The sequence below is a fragment of the Panulirus ornatus genome, chromosome 46, assembly GCF_036320965.1.
Source record: "Panulirus ornatus isolate Po-2019 chromosome 46, ASM3632096v1, whole genome shotgun sequence".
Lineage (NCBI taxonomy): Eukaryota > Metazoa > Arthropoda > Malacostraca > Decapoda > Palinuridae > Panulirus > Panulirus ornatus.
In genome coordinates, this window is record NC_092269.1 from 12,387,455 (window position 1) to 12,409,471 (window position 22,017).

The window sequence follows — 22,017 nt, forward strand, 5'->3', positions numbered from 1 at the left end:
CGTCTGGGGTAAACCATGGAAAGCTGTGTAGTATGTATATTTGCGTGTGTGGACGTGTATGTATATACATGTGTATGGGGGTGGGTTGGGCCATTTCTTTCGTCTGTTTCCTTGCGCTACCTCGCAAACGCGGGAGACAGCGTCAAAGCAAAAAAAAAAAAAAATATATATATATATATATATATATATATATATATATATATATATATATATATATATATATATATATATATATATATATTCTTTTCTTTCTTTCATACTATTCGCCATTTCCCGCGTTAGCAAGGTAGCGTTAAGAACAGAGGACTGGGCCTCTCAGGGAATATCCTCACCTGGCCTCGTTCTCTGATCCTTCTTTTGGAAAATCAAAAAAAAACGAGAGGGGAGGATTTCCAGCCCCCCGCTCCCGTCGCCTTCTACGACACGCAGGGAATATGTGGGAAGTATTCTTTCTCCCCTATCCCCAGGGATAATATATATATATATATATATATATATATATATATATATATATATATATATATATATATATTTTAATGCCCATTTATTTTATTTATTTATTTGCTTTGTCGCTGTCTCCCGCGTTAGCGAGGTATCACAAGGAAACACGAAACAATGGCCCAACCCACCCACATACACATGTATACACATACACGTCCACACCATGCAAATATACATACCAATATATCTCAATGTACACATATATGTACACACACAGACATATACATATATACACGTGTACACAATTCATATTGTCTGCCTTTATATATTCCCATCGCCACCCCGCCACACATGGAATAACAACCCCCTCCCCCTTCATGTGTGCAGGGTAGCGCTAGGAAAAGACAACTAAGGCCCCATTCGTTCACACTCAGTCTCGAGCTTTCATGTAATAATGCACCGAAACCACAGCTCCCTTTCCACATCCAGGCCCCACAGAACTTTCCATGGTTTACCCCAGACGCTTCACATGCCCTGGTTCAATCCATTGACAGCACGTCGACATCGGTATACCACATCGTTCCAATTCACCATATTCCTTGCTCGCCTTTCACCCTCCTGCATGTTCAGGCCCCGATCACTCAAAATCTTTTTCACTCCATCTTTCCATCTCCAATTTGGTCTCCCACTTCTCCTTGTTCCCTCCACCTCTGACACATGTATCCTCTTGGTCAATCTTTCCTCACTCATTTTTTCCATGTGACCAAACCATTTCAAAACATCCTCTTCTGCTCTCTCAACCACACCCTTTTTATTTCCACACATCTCTCTTACCCTTACATTACTTACTCGATCAAACCACCTCACACCACACATTGTCCTCAAACATCTCATTTCCAGCACATCCACCCTCCTGCGCACAACTCTATCCATAGCCCACGCCTCGCAACCATACAACATTGTTGGAACCACTATTCCTTCAAACATACCCATTTTTGCTTTCCGAGATAATGTTCTCGACTTCCACACATTCTTCAAGGCTCCCAGGATTTTCGCCCCCTCCCCCACCCTATGATTCACTTCCGCTTCCATGGTTCCATCTGCTGCCAGATCCACTCCCAGATATCTAAAACACTTTACTTCCTCCAGTTTTTCTCCATTCAAACTACCTCCCAATTGACTTGACCCTCAACCCTACTGTACCTAATAACCTTGCTCTTATTCACATTTACTCGTAACTTTCTTCTTTCACACACTTTACCAAACTCAGTCACCAGCTTCTGCAGTTCTCACATGAATCAGCCACCAGCGCTGTATCATCAGCGAACAACAACTGACTCACTTCCCAAGCTCTCTCATCCACAACAGACTGCATACTTGCCCCTCTTTCCAAAACTCTTGCATTCACCTCCCTAACAACCCCATCCATAAGCAAATTAAACAACCATGGAGACATCACACACCCCTGCCGCAAACCTACATTCACTGAGAACCAATCACTTTCCTCTCTTCCTACACGTACACATGCCTTACATCCTCGATAAAAACTTTTCACTGCTTCTAACAACTTGCCTCCCACACCATATATTCTAATACCTTCCACAGAGCATCTCTATTAACTCTATCATATGTCTTCTCCAGATCCATAAATGCTACATACAAATCCATTTGCTTTTCTAAGTATTTCTCACATACACTCTTCAAAGCAAACACCTGATGCCACACATCCTCTACCACTTCTCAAACCACACTGCTCTTCCCCAATCTGATGCTCTGTACATGCCTTCACCCTCTCAATCAATACCCTCCCATATAATTTACCAGGAATACTCAACAAACTTATACCTCTGTAATTTGAGCACTCACTCTTATCCCCTTTGCCTTTGTACAACGGCACTATGCAAGCATTCCGCCAATCCTCATGCACCTCACCATGAATCATACATACATTGAATAACCTTACCAACCAGTCAACAATACAGTCACCCCCTTTTTTAATAAATTCCGCTGCAATACCATCCAAACCTGCTGCCTTGCCGGCTTTCATCTTCCGCAAAGCTTTTACTACCTCTTCTCTTGTTTACCAAATCATTTTCCCTAACCCTCTCACTTTGCACACCTACCTCGACCAAAACACCCTATAGCTGCCACTCTATCATCAAACACATTCAACAAACCTTCAAAATACTCACTCCATCTCCTTCTCACATCACCACTACTTGTTATCACCTCCCCATTAGCCCCCTTCACTGAAGTTCCCATTTGCTCCCCTGTCTTACGCACTTTATTTACCTCCTTCCAAAACATATTTTTATTCTCCCTAAAATTTAATGATACCCTCTCACCCCAACTCTCATTTGCCCTCTTTTTCACCTCTTGCACCTTTCTCTTGACCTCCTGCCTCTTTCTTTTATACATCTCCCACTCATTTGCATTATTTCCCTGCAAAAATTGTCCAAATGCCTCTCTCTTTTCTTTCACTAATACTCTTACTTCTTCATCCCACCACTCACTACCCTTTCTAATCAACCCACCTCCCACGCTTCTCATGCGACAAGCATCTTTTGTGCAAGCCATCACTGCTTCCCTAAATACATCCCATTCCTCCCCCACTCCCCTTACCTCCTTTGTTCTCACCTTTTTCCATTCTATACTCAGTCTCTCCTGGTACTTCCTCACACAAGTCTCCTTCCCAAGCTCACTTACTCTCACCACTCTCTTCACCCCAAAATTCTCTCTTCTTTTCTGAAAACCCTTACAAATCTTCACCTTTGCCTCCACAAGATAATGATCAGACATCCCTCCAGTTGCACCTCTCAGCGCATTTACATCCAAAAGTCTCTCTTTCGCGCGCCTGTCAATTAACATGTAATCCAATAACGCTCTCTGGCCATCTCTCCTACTTACATACGTATACTTATGTATATCTCGCTTTTTAAACCAGGTATTCCCAATCACCAGTCCTTTTTCAGCACATAAATCTACAAGCTCGTCACCATTTCCATTTACAACACTGAACACCCCATGTATACCAATTATTCCCTCAACTGCCACATTACTCACCTTTGCATTTAAATCACCCATCACTATAACCCGGTCTCGTGCATCAAAACTACTAACACACTCATTCAGCTGCTCCCAAAACACTTTCCTCTCATGATCTTTCTTCTCATGCCCAGGTGCATATGCACCAATAATCACCCATCTCTCTCCATCAACTTTCAGTTTTACCCATATTAATCGAGAATTTACTTTCCCACATTCTATCACATACTCCCACAACTCCTGTTTCAGGAGTACTGCTACTCCTTCCCTTGCTCTTGTCCTTTGAAGAATGTATGTGAGAAATACTTAGAAAAGCAAATGGATTTGTATGTAGCATTTATAGATCTGGAGAAGGCATATGAAGGAGTTGATAGGGATGCTCTGTGGAAGGTATTAAGAATATTTGGTGTGGGAGGCAAGTTGTTAGAAGCAGTGAAAAGTTTTTATCGAGGATGCAAGGCATGTGTATGTGTAGGAAGAGAGGAAAGTGATTGGTTCTCAGTGAATGTAGGTTTGCGGCAGGGGTGTGTGATGTCTCCATGGTTGTTTAATTTGTTTATGGATGGGGTTGTTAGGGAGGTGAATGCAAGAGTTTTGGAAAGAGGGGCAAGTATGAAGTCTGTTGGGGATGAGAGAGCTTGGGAAGTGAGTCAGTTGTTGTTCGCTGATGATACAGCTCTGGTGGCTGATTCATGTGAGAAACTGCAGAAGCTGGTGACTGAGTTTGGTAAAGTGTGTGAAAGAAGAAAGTTACGAGTAAATGTGAATAAGAGCAAGGTTATTAGGTACAGTAGGGTTGAGGGTCAAGTCAGTTGGGAGGTAAGTTTGAATGGAGAAAAACTGGAGGAAGTAAAGTGCTTTAGATATCTGGGAGTGGATCTGGCAGCGGATGGAATCATGGAAGCGGAAGTAGATCATAGGGTGAGGGAGGGGGCGAAAATCCTGGGAGCCTTGAAGAATGTGTGGAAGTCGAGAACATTATCTCGGCAAGCAAAAGTGGGTATGTTGAAGGAATAGTGGTTCCAACAATGTTGTATGGTTGCGAGGACGTGGGCTATGGATAGAGTTGTGCGCAGGAGGGTGGATGTGCTGGAAATGAGATGTTTGAGGACAATGTGTGGTGTGAGGTGGTTTGATCGAGTAAGTAACGTAAGGGTAAGAGAGATGTGTGGAAATAAAAAGAGCATGGTTGAGAGAGCAGAAGAGGGTGTTTTGAAATGGTTTGGGCACATGGAGAGAATGTGTGAGGAAAGTTTGACCAAGAGGATATATGTGTCGGAGTTGGAGGGAACGAGATGTGGGAGACCAAATTGGAGGTGGAAAGATGGAGTGAAAAAGATTTTGTGTGATCGGGGCCTGAACATGCAGGAGGGTGAAAGGAGGGCAAGGAATAGAGTGAATTGGATCGATGTGGTATACCGGGGTTGACGTGCTGTCAGTGGATTGAATCAGGGCATGTGAAGCGTCTGGGGTAAACCATGGAAAGCTGTGTATGTATGTATATTTGCGTGTGTGGACGTGTATGTATATACATGTGTATGGGGGTGGGTTGGGCCATTTCTTTCGTCTGTTTCCTTGCGCTACCTCGCAAACGCGGGAGACAGCGTCAAAGCAAAAAAAAAAAAAAAATATATATATATATATATATATATATATATATATATATATATATATATATATATATATATATATATATATATATATTCTTTTCTTTCTTTCATACTATTCGCCATTTCCCGCGTTAGCAAGGTAGCGTTAAGAACAGAGGACTGGGCCTCTCAGGGAATATCCTCACCTGGCCTCGTTCTCTGATCCTTCTTTTGGAAAATCAAAAAAAAACGAGAGGGGAGGATTTCCAGCCCCCCGCTCCCTCCCCTTTTAGTCGCCTTCTACGACACGCAGGGAATATGTGGGAAGTATTCTTTCTCCCCTATCCCCAGGGATAATATATATATATATATATATATATATATATATATATATATATATATATATATATATATATATATTTTAATGCCCATTTATTTTATTTATTTATTTGCTTTGTCGCTGTCTCCCGCGTTAGCGAGGTATCACAAGGAAACACGAAACAATGGCCCAACCCACCCACATACACATGTATACACATACACGTCCACCCATGCAAATATACATACCAATATATCTCAATGTACACATATATGTACACACACAGACATATACATATATACACGTGTACACAATTCATATTGTCTGCCTTTATATATTCCCATCGCCACCCCGCCACACATGGAATAACAACCCCCTCCCCCTTCATGTGTGCAGGGTAGCGCTAGGAAAAGACAACTAAGGCCCCATTCGTTCACACTCAGTCTCGAGCTTTCATGTAATAATGCACCGAAACCACAGCTCCCTTTCCACATCCAGGCCCCACAGAACTTTCCATGGTTTACCCCAGACGCTTCACATGCCCTGGTTCAATCCATTGACAGCACGTCGACATCGGTATACCACATCGTTCCAATTCACCATATTCCTTGCTCGCCTTTCACCCTCCTGCATGTTCAGGCCCCGATCACTCAAAATCTTTTTCACTCCCATCTTTCCATCTCCAATTTGGTCTCCCACTTCTCCTTGTTCCCTCCACCTCTGACACATGTATCCTCTTGGTCAATCTTTCCTCACTCATTTTTTCCATGTGACCAAACCATTTCAAAACATCCTCTTCTGCTCTCTCAACCACACCCTTTTTATTTCCACACATCTCTCTTACCCTTACATTACTTACTCGATCAAACCACCTCACACCACACATTGTCCTCAAACATCTCATTTCCAGCACATCCACCCTCCTGCGCACAACTCTATCCATAGCCCACGCCTCGCAACCATACAACATTGTTGGAACCACTATTCCTTCAAACATACCCATTTTTGCTTTCCGAGATAATGTTCTCGACTTCCACACATTCTTCAAGGCTCCCAGGATTTTCGCCCCCTCCCCCACCCTATGATTCACTTCCGCTTCCATGGTTCCATCTGCTGCCAGATCCACTCCCAGATATCTAAAACACTTTACTTCCTCCAGTTTTTCTCCATTCAAACCTACCTCCCAATTGACTTGACCCTCAACCCAACTGTACCTAATAACCTTGCTCTTATTCATATTTACTCTTAACTTTCTTCTTTCACACACTTTACCAAACTCAGTCACCAGCTTCTGCAGTTCTCACATGAATCAGCCACCAGCGCTGTATCATCAGCGAACAACAACTGACTCACTTCCCAAGCTCTCTCATCCACAACAGACTCCAAAACTCTTGCATTCACCTCCCTAACAACCCCATCCATAAGCAAATTAAACAACCATGGAGACATCACACACCCCTGCCGCAAACCTACATTCACTGAGAGCCAATCACTTTCCTCTCTTCCTACACGTACACACGCCTTACATCCTCGATAAAAACTTTTCACTGCTTCTAACAACCTGCTTCCCACACCATATATTCCCAATACCTTCCACAGAGCATCTCTATCAACTCTATCATATGCCTTCTCCAGATCCATAAATGCTACATACAAATGCATTTGCTTTTCTAAGTATTTCGCACATACACTCTTCAAAGCAAACACCTGATGCACACATCCTCTACCACTTCTCAAACCACACTGCTCTTCCCCAATCTGATGCTTTGTACATGCCTTCACCTTCTCAATCAATACCCTCCCATATAATTTACCAGGAATACTCAACAAACTTATACCTCTGTAATTTGAGCACTCACTCTTATCCCCTTTGCCTTTGTACAACGGCACTATGCAAGCATTCCGCCAATCCTCATGCACCTCACCATGAATCATACATACATTGAATAACCTTACCAACCAGTCAACAATACAGTCACCCCCTTTTTTAATAAATTCCGCTGCAATACCATCCAAACCTGCTGCCTTGCCGGCTTTCATCTTCCGCAAAGCTTTTACTACCTCTTCTTTGTTTACCAAATCATTTTCCCTAACCCTCTCACTTTGCACACTACCTCGACCAAAACACCCTATAGCTGCCACTCTATCATCAAACACATTCAACAAACCTTCAAAATACTCACTCCATCTCCTTCTCACATCACCACTACTTGTTATCACCTCCCCATTAGCCCCCTTCACTGAAGTTCCCATTTGCTCCCCTGTCTTACGCACTTTATTTACCTCCTTCCAAAACATATTTTTATTCTCCCTAAAATTTAATGATACCCTCTCACCCCAACTCTCATTTGCCCTCTTTTTCACCTCTTGCACCTTTCTCTTGACCTCCTGCCTCTTTCTTTTATACATCTCCCACTCATTTGCATTATTTCCCTGCAAAAATTGTCCAAATGCCTCTCTCTTTTCTTTCACTAATACTCTTACTTCTTCATCCCACCACTCACTACCCTTTCTAATCAACCCACCTCCCACGCTTCTCATGCGACAAGCATCTTTTGTACAAGCCATCACTGCTTCCCTAAATACATCCCATTCCTCCCCCACTCCCCTTACCTCCTTTGTTCTCACCTTTTTCCATTCTATACTCAGTCTCTCCTGGTACTTCCTCACACAAGTCTCCTTCCCAAGCTCACTTACTCTCACCACTCTCTTCACCCCAATATTCTCTCTTCTTTACTGAAAACCCTTACAAATCTTCACCTTTGCCTCCACAAGATAATGATCAGACATCCCTCCAGTTGCACCTCTCAGCGCATTTACATCCAAAAGTCTCTCTTTCGCGCGCCTATCAATTAACACGTAATCCAATAACGCTCTCTGGCCATCTCTCCTACTTACATACGTATACTTATGTATATCTTGCTTTTTAAACCAGGTATTCCCAATCACCAGTCCTTTCTCAGCACACAAATCTACAAGCTCTTCTCCATTTCCATTTACAACACTGAACACCCCATGTATACCAGTTATTCCCTCAACTCCCACATTACTCACCTTTGCATTCAAATCACCCATCACTATAATCCGATCTTGTGCATCAAAACCACAAACACACAGCTGCTCCCCAAACACTTGCCTCTCGTGACCTTTCTTCTTATGCCCAGGTGCATATGCACATGCACCAATAATCACCCATCTCTCTCCATCAACTTTCAGTTTTACCCATATCAATCTAGAATTTACTTACACTCTATCACATACTCCCACAACTCCTGTGTCAGGAGTACTACTACTCCTTCCCTTGCTCTTGCCCTCTCACTAACCCCTGACTTTACTCCCAAGACATTCCCAAACCACTCTTCCCCTTTACCCTTGAGCTTCGTTTCATTCAGAGCCAAAACATCCAGGTTCCTTTCCTCAAACATACTAGCTATCTCTCCATTTTTCTCATCTTGGTTGCATCCACACACATTTAGACACCCCAATCTGAGCCTTCGAGGAGGATGAGCACTCCCCGCATGACTCCTTCTTCTGTTTCCCCTTTTAGAAAGTTAAAAATACAAGGAGGGGAGGATTTCTGGCCCCCCGCTCCTGTCCCCTTTAGTCGCCTTCTACGACACATGAGGAATGCGTGGGAAGTATTCTTTCTCCCCTATCCCCAGGGATAATTAATGCCCATACATGCACATATACATTTCAATGCATACATACATATACATACACAGACATAAAACGAGTGTGGTTGAAAGAGCAGAAGAGGGTGTGTTGAAATGGTTTGGACACATGAAGAGAATAAGTGAGGAAAGATTGACAAAGAGGATTATGTGTCAGAGGTGGTGGGAACAAGGAGAATTGGGAGACCAAATTGGAGGTGGAAGGATGGAGAAAAAGAGATTTTGAGTGATCGGGGCCTGAACATACAGGAGGGTGAAATGAGTGCAAGGAATAGAGTGAATTGGAACGATGTGGTGTACCGGGGTCAACGTGCTGTCAGTGGATTGAACCAGTGCATGTGAAGCGTCTGGGGTAAACCATGGAAAAGTCTTTGGGGACTGGATGTGGAAAGGGAGCTTTGGTTTCAGTGCATTACACATAACAGCTAGAGACTGAATGTGAACGGATGTGGCCTTTTTTGCCTTTTCTTGGTGCTATCTCACTTGAGAGGGGGATGCACTTTCCTGTGTGGTGGGGTGGCGACAGGAACGGATGAAGGCAGCAAGTATGAATATGTACATGTGTATATATATGTATACGTCTATGTATGTATATGTATATATACATTGAAATGTATATGTATATATATGTGCATGTATGGGCATTTATGTATGTATATGTGTATGTGGGGGGTAGGGCCATCCTTCGTCTGTTTCCTTGCGCTACCTCATTGACACGGGAAACAGCGATTGAATAGAATGATATATAGAATATTATGTAAATATGCCTTCATCCATTCCCTTTGCTACCATGTCCTACAGGAAACAGTATTGCTACCTCCTCCTTCTGTAAATAATGGAAATAATGTACCAAATAACACTTAAAATTTTATCCAGGAAATGAACATAGTATACAAGAAATACATGAAATGACAAACAGGTATCTCCTTATTTGTCCCATTTCTCTAGGACTCTGAAATATGATAGGTAAGGTTTTGATGTTCACTTCTAAATAAGCTAATTGCATTTTAATTCTATCATCATTTTGTAGGGGGAAGCCCATAATATTTACCCCCTGTCAGTTATCTCTTGCCTTTGTTTGGCTCCATGTTTTAATCTAAGGAAAGGTCTTTATTGGGTTCATCATGAGGGATGTCTCATTGTTCTTGATATGTTGTGGTCCTCTCAGCACTTGTTCAAATATCACTTAAAATCCAACAGCGATTTGTATAATTCTGGGTGATAAAATATGCATCCTTCCCTAAGGCAGTGTTTACCATTCTTAAGCCAGTCCAGATAATTTTACATTTTCTTGAGTATGCTATGCCATTCTTGCCAAACATTGTGCAAGCTCCCTTTGCATAGTTTTCACAGTCTGTGGGCATACAGCTATATTCTTGTTCTTTCACTGCATTGCATCTTAAATTTTTGTACCCATGATCAAGCCTATGGTGGTTTCCTGGTCTCCACTTTCAAGTTTACTTTCTCCTCCCACTCATTCCATACCTGCATTAGTCTTTTCCTTCATTCTGTGTGTGAGGTTCCCTGGCCTCCATTTTCAATGACAGTTTCCACAATAAGCTCTCCTTTTCTCTGCATGCCTGACTTGGTTTCATAGCGTTTCCTAACTATCCCTCTGGAGCTGTCTTATTGCATATAGAACATACTTGATCACTCTCAAATGCAGCATTTTTCATTTCTGAGTTTTTGTTTAAGTCTGAAATGGGAGTGATGTCATGGATAGTGCTTTTGGCAGACTTTTCCTTACCAGCCTCAGAGTCTCATTTCATATCTCCAACTGCAAGAGAGAGATGAGTGTCTGCTGAACATAATCAAAGCATTCCCTCTACCTGTTAAGCAATATTGACTGTTTTACTCATGTTAAGATTTATGTCTGCACAGTTGAAATGAGAAGTTTGTCATCGACTGCTTAGGACATTCCCACATAAAAAGCAGCCCTAATTCATTTCTCCAGTTTAATTATGCTCCCTTGTAGCTCCAAAACACTATATTTTTTAGTGATACATGTTCTTAACTTTCCTGCATTGGCAAACAACTGTATGTTGTTATAGACCTTTAACTAGACTTGTTCTTTTTTTTTCATAAATACCCTATTTTTTCTCCATACCTTATTTCATTTTTGTATATTGATGGTTTTCAAGTTTCCTAATGTTGCATATGAAATGGCTCTGGATTCCGTTTTCCTTCTCACTTTTGTACGTCATCATTTATATTCTGATTATTCATGATCAAGTTATCTTCCACCTTTTCTAGCTTTTATCTTTTGGTCAACAACAACTAGATTGTTGCTGTCTTCATGTTTTCAGTTTGTCAGGTTTTATCCTCTATCTGACCCATCCTTTACTTTATCTCAAGGGAATCCTTTCCTCCACTGTCTTCATTATTTGCTTCCATTTTAGTCTCTCCCATTTGTTTACATATATTCCAAAGTCTGAATGGGCCCATACATATGGTTTGTTCCTCTTCTTTATGACACATGCTATGATGTGTTCTGGGACAATTTCTCTTTTTGATCTGTATAAAAAATTTTGGAAACCCTATGTTATGGGAATAGCTAAGTCCGCCTCTAAGAAACTGGACATCGTGTTTAGATGTCGAAACTTCTCCACTGAATAGTTGCTCTGTTTATAGAAGTGACTGATTAATCCTTGTATGGAGTACTGCTCTCACATTTGGGGTGGTTCTTGCTTTGCATCCTTACATGACAGGGTATAAACTTATAAACTTCCCAGGCTAGCTTCCAAACTTAACTCTTTTGCCCTACATTGCACTGCTGGTTCACTTTACCTCTTCTATAGTTATTACTTCGGTTTTTGCTCCCAAGAACTGGCTCCTTGTGTGCCCATATCACCAGCTAGACCATGCAATACTCGGCAAACTGCTGCATCACAAGATTATTGTGTGGCCATCAGAACTCAAGTGTGGGCCATTTTGATACCTGCTTCTTTCCCTATACGTCAAAGCTTTGGAACTCTCTACCATCTCATGTCTTTCCCAACAACTATGATCTGGCACATTTCAAAAGACAGGTTTTTCACTTCCTCCAAAGTTCATAAATACTTTCCTTTGTCTTTCCTTTTTCTGTTTCATAATGCTCTATATTTCAATTAAGGTCCAGTGACTGGAGCCTTAGAGAGAGAGAGAGAGAGAGAGAGAGAGAGAGAGAGAGAGAGAGAGAGAGAGAGAGAGAGAGAGAGAGAGAGAGAGAGAAGGCATGGACTCCTTCATAAATATGTTTGCAGATAATGTGAAGGTCATGAAGAAAGTGAAAAGTGTGGAGAGTTTCATCAACTTACAAGCACACCTAAACTTTTCAGCATGAGTATAGGTAATGTAATGAGGGTGAGTCATTGCTAGAGAAGGCCTCTATATGATTATTATCTAGCAGGAAACACACAGCAAGAATCTGGATGTGAGAAAAACTTAGGAGTCAGTACTGTACCAAAGCTGAAGTAAAATAGTTGAGAAGCCTGACTGTCTGCTTTTAAATATTAGAATTACACTCAGGTTCATATATATATGCAAAATATTAAGCAAGCTGTTCACATTAATTCATAAAGCAGAACATACTTCATAAGTTTGGTAAGCACACTTAAAGAAGCACAAAGAATTGATAGAAATGGTGCTGGAATTAAGAAAGCTGAGTTACTAAGAAAGGGTAGAGGCTTTAGATTTGCCCACCTTGGAAGAGTGAGGGATGACCTTATCACAACCTTCAAGTTCTTGAAACACATCAGTTACATATGGGATGAACAGTTCTTCAAGAGAAGTAATGTTGGAACAGCTAGAGGATATATCATAGATTTAAGCTGGAAACTTGCTATTAAAGATATTAAGAAGTGCCTTTCATAGTATGAAAGCAGTGGATGATTGGAGTGGAATGACTTAAAACATGTAAATGTAAACAGCATACAGAAGTTTAAGAAGCTGTGTGATAGCTGAGAATGTTTAAGAGATGGGGGCACCATAATTGTGAAACTTCCTCCCCATACAGTAGAAGTAGGTGATTACACATATGTAAGTGTAAAAATCTCTCCTGAGACAGTATAAATTGGTAATTATAGACATACACCCACTGCAACTGATCCAGAGAGGAGCTGCCAAACCTACAAGATTACTTCATGATTTTAAGTTTACATTTCATCAGGCCTGTTATATACAAGTATGGCAAGAAGGAGAGTGTGAAAGGGTCCCCGACTGATATATCTTTTGGATTCTAAGTTTGATGAGTGGAGACTTTTATGCCGTGGTCACCCCTGTGATGGGAGTTCCCAAAGGGAATGGGCATCAGAGATATAGATAGATAGATAAATCTGAGTAGAGTCCACCATGTGTTAGGAGCTTGATAGCAGTTACGAAAATCTCAGTTTGCAAATCAGATGCACAGGGGTTTCCAACTTCAATGAACCAAGTCCTCTAAATTATTGTTCATTTTAAGGAAATCCAAACAATAAAGAAGTAAGAATTTGACAGTGGAAGATTGAGCAAGTATTCTGAGAATTACTGTAGTCATGCTGCCGTGACTTTATAAATATGATGAAATTTTTGCCTTTGAAAGATAACACCGTCAGTTAATGTGATATAAGTATTCCTCATGTTAGATGCTGTTTTTGTGCCAATAAGTTTTGTTACTGTTCATTATGATTTTTTTTATTAATTTTGGGGTGCTATTTAAGAACTTTGGCAGTGATTGAGACAAGGAGAAAGAGATCTTAAAAGATAGCAAGGAAATTAGCCAAACCAGCTGGGCAAGCGTGTTATCAAGCACAAATATAGTCAAACAGCCTAAACTTTTTCAGTTTTGAATTGAATTGTTATCAGATATGGATTCAAACTAGGACAAGTATCAAGACCTGTCGGTTGTGACTAGATGCACAAGGAAAAGATAAGAAGGAAAAATGAAGAACGAATCACAAGAGAACAAAAGTTTAGACCTGTTATTTGAAATGATAAAAAAAGGATCAAAAGTTAATACAACTAGAGGAGGAAATACAGAAACTGGGGAATCAGTTTGAATATCATGAAGGGTGTCATGATACAAAAGAGGAACTTGGGGAATGAAAGATTAGAGTGAGGGGGTTCAAAGGCAATATAACCATAGGAAAGAAGGTAGGATGATTAAAGAGTAGGAAGGATCAGATGGGGCTATTAAGATGGCCTGAAGATAATCGTAGAAAAGGAAATGACCTTAACAGTATAGAAACTATTGAAATGATAGACAGGAGGGGGAGCAGGTGCAGTTTCCGGGGATGGTCAAGAGACTCAGAGCACAATGACTGATGCAGTGGCACAGAAACCTTTGGATATTGTAACAGAGGTTCCCAAGAGACTGATTGAAGCTATGGATAGAAAAGTATGCACTGTCAGTAACAGAACAATAAGGAAAATATATAATCAGTATGATGAAAAATTTAGAAAAGTGAAGAGATTGCAGTTTTGTGCTTGGTAGGAAAAATGAAGATTATAGACAAAGCCTGAGACACAGGTTGTCAAGTCAAAACTGATGAACTTGGCTGGAAAGTAAATGGCATCATCATTAGGGAGATTAGTAAACCAGATTATAGATTCAAATATGTAAATATTTCTGGGCTCTGTGAAGATAGTTCACTAGATAAAGAGAAAAGTGGAAAGAAGAAATAATCATTAAAAGATTAATGGAGCCAGTGGCATTGTCAGATGCAATTCTTATGGTAAAAGAAAGAAGAATTTCAATTCAAGACATAAGAAGATAACAAATATGCTTACATTTGTTTTTAAGTTATCTAACTTGTAATTACTGAAAGTAATGCATGTAAATCCAGTTGGATTAGTAGTAAATGGTAAAGAACTGAAATTTAAAGATCAAATAAGGGGAAAGACACCTGATATTGGTAGAGTTTTAGAAACAAAGCTTTCTACAGAGATCATATTGCACCTCTCCTGTCCAGAGACATGATGGTAAGGAGTGAAAGAGAAGAGAGAGGAGGAAGAGGAAGACTGGGCATCCTAATCAGAGATAATCTCAAATTCCATAATCTGGCTTTTATTCATATTTACTCTCAACTTTCTCCTTTAACATACTCTCCCAAACTCAGATACCTGCCTTTGCAGTTTCTTGTTCAAATCTGCTACCAGCATTTTGTTGTTATCAACTGATGCCTCACTCCCAAGCCTTCCCACCCTGGACAGACTGGATACCTCCTCTCTTCAAAACCCTTGTATTCACCTCCCTCATCACTCAATCAGTAAAAGAAATGACAGCCATGGTGACATCACACTCTTTTTACTCACGCACATCTTACTATCTTGGTTAGAACTCTTTACTGCATTTCTGTCAACCTTGTCATGTGCTTTCTCCAGATCCATAAATTCCATATACAAATCCTTCTGTTTCTCAAAGAATTTTTCACACACATTCTTCAAATGAAACACCTGATCCATACATCCCCTACCACTCCTGATGCCACATTGCTCCTCCCCTGTATGTTGCTCTGTGTTTACCACTACCCTCTTAATCACCACTCTCCTATGCAATTTATGAGGTAATTCATCAAAATTGTATCTTTGTGATTTGAAGATTCACTTTTGTCTTCCATGTATTTATACGGTGGCACAGTACAGGCATTCTTCCAATCCTCAGGTACCTCTCCATGAGCCATACATATATTAAAAATCCTAGATTACTATTCAACAGCACAGTCACCTCCTCTCAAAAAAAATTCAACTGCACTCCCATCAGCAACAGCTGCCTTGCCACACCATCTTATGCAAGGCTTTCATCACATCTTTTTTCACTACACTACATGCCATGATTCTCTCATTTTGCATACCATCTTTGCATAAACGCCCCACATTTGCCACCCACAATTCTTCAAAGTACTCACTCTATCTCCTCTTTATCACTTCCACATTTACCCCCTTCACTGATGTTCCCATTTGTTCTCTTTTTTCCCGCTCTATTAACCTCCTTCCAAAACATTTTCACACCTTAAAGTTCACCCCAACTTTCATTGTCCCTCTTTTTCAGACCCTGCTCTTTCCTCTTAAACTCTTGCTGCTTTCTTTTGTAATCTCACAATTACTCACTCTTTCCTTGCAAGTAACACATTTTCTTTGTCACTAGCAAGTGAACTTCAACCTCCCACTACTCACTACCCTTTCTCACATGCCAACCTCCCACCTCATGCATGCCCACCTTTCATATGCAACACTTTTCTCTCACACATATCAGCACCCATTCCTTTTACTTCATTTTCTCTCATATTTTGCCATTATGCAATCAGTCGCTCTTGGTACCTCTTCACACAAGCCTCTTATTCAAGCTCGCTCACTTTCACCCCCATATCATTTCTTTTCTAAAAGCCTCTATGAGTGTTCACTCTCATGCTCACCAGGTAATGATGATACAGTGCACCAGTGGCCCTTTTCAGCACATTCATGTCCAAGTCTCAGTTTTGCGTGCCTATCAATCAGTACATACTCCAGTAGTGCTTGTTTATCACACACCCTACTTACCCATTTATAATTGTGTATTCTTTTTAAGTCAGATATTCTCAGTACTAGTCCTTTTTCAGCACACATCTCCATGAGCTGTTCCATTTTTATTCACAACACCAGGTACCCCATTGCTACCAGTTGTGCCCTCAGTTGCCACAATACTCACTTTCACATTGAAATCACCCTTCACTAATACTCTATCCCTTGCATCAAAACTAGTGACTCACTCATTCAGATGTGTAAGTACTAATAATCACCCACCTCTTGTAAGTCACATTTGTTTTTACCCTCATTAACATGGGTCTTCCTTCTTACACTCTTTCACACATTCTCAAAACTCTTCCTTCAGCAGAAGTGCTAACCCTTCCTTCGCTCTTGCCCTCACACTGATCCTTGATTTTACAACTAAGACATTCCCACACCATTCTTCTCCCTTACTTTACTTTTACCTTTCTTACATTCAGAGCTAGAACATCCAGGTTCCTATCCTTAAACATACTAGATATTCCTCCCTTCTCATCATGGTTACATCCACATGCTTCCAGACATCTCAGCCTGAGCAGTCAAGGAGGGTGAGCACTTCCAGCTTGGTTCCTTTTCCTCTTCTGAGTTTTAGAAATGACCTATCTGTTTGTCTTTATCTCTGATGCCCATATCCACCTGGACCTCCATCAAGTGAGTTGTCACAAGAATAATCTCTTTAATTGGTGAACTCCATTGCTGCTGCTTAGCCTTTAGTGCCTCACCCTTAACAGGCCACTGGTAGAGGGCAACTCAAGTGCAGTGTTCACGTAGGCTCTTACCTAATGTTCCTCCTGACTACTCCTATCTAATGCTCCTGACTACTGCTTCTATCTGTTGTTCCTACCATTTTGCCAAAATACAGGGCTGGCATGTAGTGATCACCACAGAAAAATCATGATGAGAAGAATGAGCTACTGGCATGTAGTGATCACCACAGAAAAATCATGATGAGAAGAATGAGCTATGTGAGTTAAGTGTTGTCAAATGTTATGGATAACAAGAAGAGATTGCATGTTTATGGACAGGATGCCAGTAGTCCATGTGTGGATGAGGCAGAAAGAGCAGATGACTACCTGTGCAACTTAACAACCACCAAAGTTCTGGCTCTATGCAGCGGTCACTAACCTTCCTGTTACCAGGCAGGTAGTACTAGTAATATACCTCCTTAGTCATTGGCTGTCTACCGACTACTACATACCCTTTTAGAAATTGAAGTTCAAGAAATTGTTTCCAGCACTCTGCTCCTGTTCCTTTTAGTTGCCTTTCATGATACACAGGAAATAGGTAGACTGTATCCTTTCTTCCTTGAATATGTCAGTAAAAGCTAGTTGTCCAGGTGCCAAATATTTTCTCTTCTGAGCAGTTACTCCAGTTACTTACAGAAATAGCTGTCACATTCGGGACATCTTTAGCTTTATGTACTGACTTAACAGAGTTGAGTTTGAAGTAATTTGATTCATCTTCCTAGTCTGACAGAAATTTAACTCATAGCCCCTCTGCCATGCTGTTGTCTCTTTAAACCTCTTTTATTGTTATCACTTCAGTTTCTGATACTTAAAACTACCTGCTTGTTTTCTGTTAGCAAAAGCTGCACCATGCAGTATTAGGCAAGTCATGGCATCACATTATTATGCTGCCATTGGCTACCCATGAGAGATCAGTGTGATATGATTCTTTCTCTACACTCCTGCTGTCTCAACTTCTTTATTTTTCCATCTTTTCTAATAGCTACAAATAGCCTCATTTTAAAAGGCAATCTTTCTACCTCCTCAGAACTCTAAGATTATTTTTATACCTTTTTAGTTTTCATTGTTTGCCCTTTTTATATTATATTAAGGCCTTGCCTTCATTTCTAGAATTCCTAATTTGAAGCCTCATTGAAAGTCTTCCCATGAAGAATGCTTAATGATCATATGTTATCCCTTAGTGAGTGCTAAGCAATCATTTATACTCCTTTTGTTTGAATAGTTTGAGAATTCTTTATGGCTCTTTGACACCAAATTATATGAGATATGTGATAAGCGAATTATTTTTGAAAGATAATATACACAGAACCTGCTTCCTAACTGATGACATATTTTTCTTCGAGATGGATGAACAAGGGTTTGGAGGTTACTAAGTATGAGAGCACTGGGGGCATGTTTCCCTGTACCAAATTTTTGTTGTAATTGAATATTGATAAAATGTTTTGCTAGATAAATAAAAGATTATTTCCATTCATTACAGACCTCCTGCTGCAGAAAATGAATGTGTTCCTAGACCACCTGTAGTGACTATCATGGGACATGTTGATCATGGCAAGACAACTTTGTTGGATGCTTTAAGACATTCTTCCATTGTAGACTTAGAGTTTGGAGGAATTACACAACACATTGGGGCATTTTCAGGTAAGATAGAAATCAGAATTGAGTCCTACCCAATGAAATGGCATTCTTGTTATGGATTTTTTTTTCTTTTTTAGCTGAGATGGCACAGACAACTGAGGCCTTAATTAAGGCCATCCAATTAATGCTATATTAGTTGGTAAGTTTGAATGGAGAAAAATTGGAGGAAGTGAAGTGTTTTAGATATCTGGGAATGGGTTTAGCAGTGGATGGAAGCATGGAAGCGGAAGTGAGTTACAGGGTGGGGGAGGGAGTGAAGGTACTAGAAGTGTTGAAGACTGTGTGGAAGGCGAGAACGTTATCTCAAAGAGCAAAAATGTTTGAAGGAATAGTGGTTACAACAATGTTATATGGTTGCGAGGCATAGGCTATAGATGGAGTTGTGCAGAGGAAGGTTGGAAATGAAATGTTTGAGGACAGTATGTGGTGTGACGTGGTTTGATTGAGTAAGTAATGAAAGGGTAAGAGAGATGTGTGGAAATAAAAAGTGTGTGGTTGAGAGAGCAGAAGAGGGTGTATTGAAATGGTTTGGTCACATGAAGAGAATGAGTGAGGAAAGATTGAAAAATAAGATGTATGTGTCAGATGTAGAGGGAACAAGGTGAAGTGGGAGACCAAGTTGGAGGTGAAAGGATGGAGTGAAAAAGATTGAGTGATCAGGGCCTGAACATAGAGGAGGGTGAAAAACGTGCAAGGAATAGAGTGAATTGGAACAGTGTGGTATACTGGGGTCGACATGCTGTCAATAGATTTAACCATGGCATGTGAAGCATCTGGGGTAAAGCATGGAAAGATTTGTGGGGCCTGGATGTGAAAACGGAGCTGTGGTTTCAGTGCATTACACATGACAGCTAGAGACTGATTGTGAGCAAATGTGGCCTTTGTTGTCTTTTCCTAGAGCTACTTCACGTGCATGAAGGGGAAGGGGGTGCCATTTCATGTGTGGCAGGGTGGCGATGGGAATGGATGAGGGCAGCAAGTATGAATATGTACATGTGTATATATGTATATGTCTGTGTATGAATGTATATGTATACATTCAAATGTAAAGTTATGTATATGTGTGTGTGTGGGTGTTTATGCATATACGTGTATGTGGGTGGGTTGGGCCTTTCTTTTGTGTTTCCTTGCACTACCTCGCTATTGTGGGAGACAGCCATTAAGTGTAATAAATAAAGAATATATTCATTTATTTATTTATTTATTATACTTTGTCACTGTCTCCTGCATTAGCGAGGTAGCGCAAGGAAACAGATGAAAGAATGGCCCAACCCACCCACATACACATGTATATACATACACGTCCACACACACACACATACACATACCTATACATCTCAACATATCCATATATATACACAAACAGACATATACATATATACACATGTGCATAATTCATACTGTCTGCCCTCATTCTTTCCCATCGCCACCCCGCCACATAATGAAATAATAACCCCCTCCCCCCACATGTGCACGAGGTACTGCTAGGGAAACACAACAAAGGCCACATTCATTTACACTCAGTCTCTAGCTGTCATGTATAATGCACTGAAAACCACAGCACCCTTTCCACATCCAGGCCCCACAGAACTTTCTATGGTTTACCCCAGACGCTTCACATGTCCTGGTTCAATCCACTGACAGCACGTCGACCCCAGTATACCACATCGTTCCAATTCACTCTATTCCTTGCACGCCTTTCACCCTCCTGCATGTTCAGGCCCCTGATCACTCAAAATCTTTTTCACTCCATCTTTCCACCTACAATTTATTCTCCCACTTCTCCTTGTTCCCTCCACCTCTGACACATATATCCTCTTTGTCAATCTTTCCTCACTCATTCTCTCCATGTGACCAAACCATTTCAAAAGACTCTTCTGCTCTCTTAACCACACTCTTTTTACCACCACACATCTCTCTTACCTTTCATCACTTACTCAATCAAACCACCTCACACCACATATTGTCCTCATATACATATATATATTTTATCATTTATTTATTTTGATTTGTTGCTGTCTCCCGCGTTAGTGAGGTAGCGCAAGGAAACAGACGAAAGAATGGCCCAACCCACCCACATACACATGTATATACATACACGTCCACACACGCAAATATACATACCTATACATCTCAACGTATACTTATATATTCACACACAGACATATACATATATACACATGTGCATAATTCATACTGTCTGCCTTTATTCATTCCCATCGCCACCTCGCCACACATGAAATAACAACCCCCACCCCCCTCATGTGTGTGAGGTAGCGCTAGGAAAAGACAACAAAGACCCCATTCGTTCACACTCAGTCTCTAGCTGTCATATAATAATGCACCGAAACCACAGCTCCCTTTCCACATCCAGGCCCCACAGAACTTTCCATGGTTTACCCCAGACGCTTCACATGCCATGGTTCAATCCATTGACAGCACATCGACCCTGGTATACCACATCCTTCCAATTCACTCTATTCCTTGCACGCCTTTCACCCTCCTGCATGTTCATGCCCTGATCACTCAAAATCTTTTTCACTCCATCTTTCCACCTCCAATTTGGTCTCCCACTTCTCCTTGTTCCCTCCACCTCTGACACATATATCCTCTTTGTCAATCTTTCCTCACTCATTCTCTCCATGTGACAAAACCATTTCAAAACACTCTCTTCTGCTCTCTCAACCACACTCTTTTTATTACCACACATCTCTCTTACCCTATTATTACTTACTCGATCAAACCACGTCACACCACATATTGTCCTCAAACATCTCATTTCCAGCACATCCACCCTCCTGCACACAACTCTATCCATAGCCCACACCTCGCAACCATACAACATTGTTGGAACCACTATTCCTTCAAACATACCCATTTTTGCTTCCCAAGATAATGTTCTCGATTTCCACACATTCTTCAAGGCTCCCAGAATTTTTGCCCCCTTCCCCACCCTTTGATTCACATCCGCTTCCATGGTTCCATCCGCTGCCAAATCCACTCCCAGATATCTAAAACACTTCACTTCCTCCAGTTTTTCTCCATTCAAACTTACCTCCCAAATG

General features: G+C 40.9%; 1 protein-coding gene across 1 annotated transcript in view; it reads left to right on the plus strand.

The window, feature by feature from the left end:
• Positions 1-22,017, plus strand: part of mIF2 (mitochondrial translation initiation factor 2) — a 266,646-nt gene that overhangs the window by 131,324 nt on the left and 113,305 nt on the right. Inside the window, exon 7 of the mRNA XM_071688841.1 lies at positions 18,795-18,955. Within this exon, the coding sequence (XP_071544942.1) occupies positions 18,795-18,955 (161 nt within the window). The remainder of the gene's footprint in view (positions 1-18,794; positions 18,956-22,017) is intronic.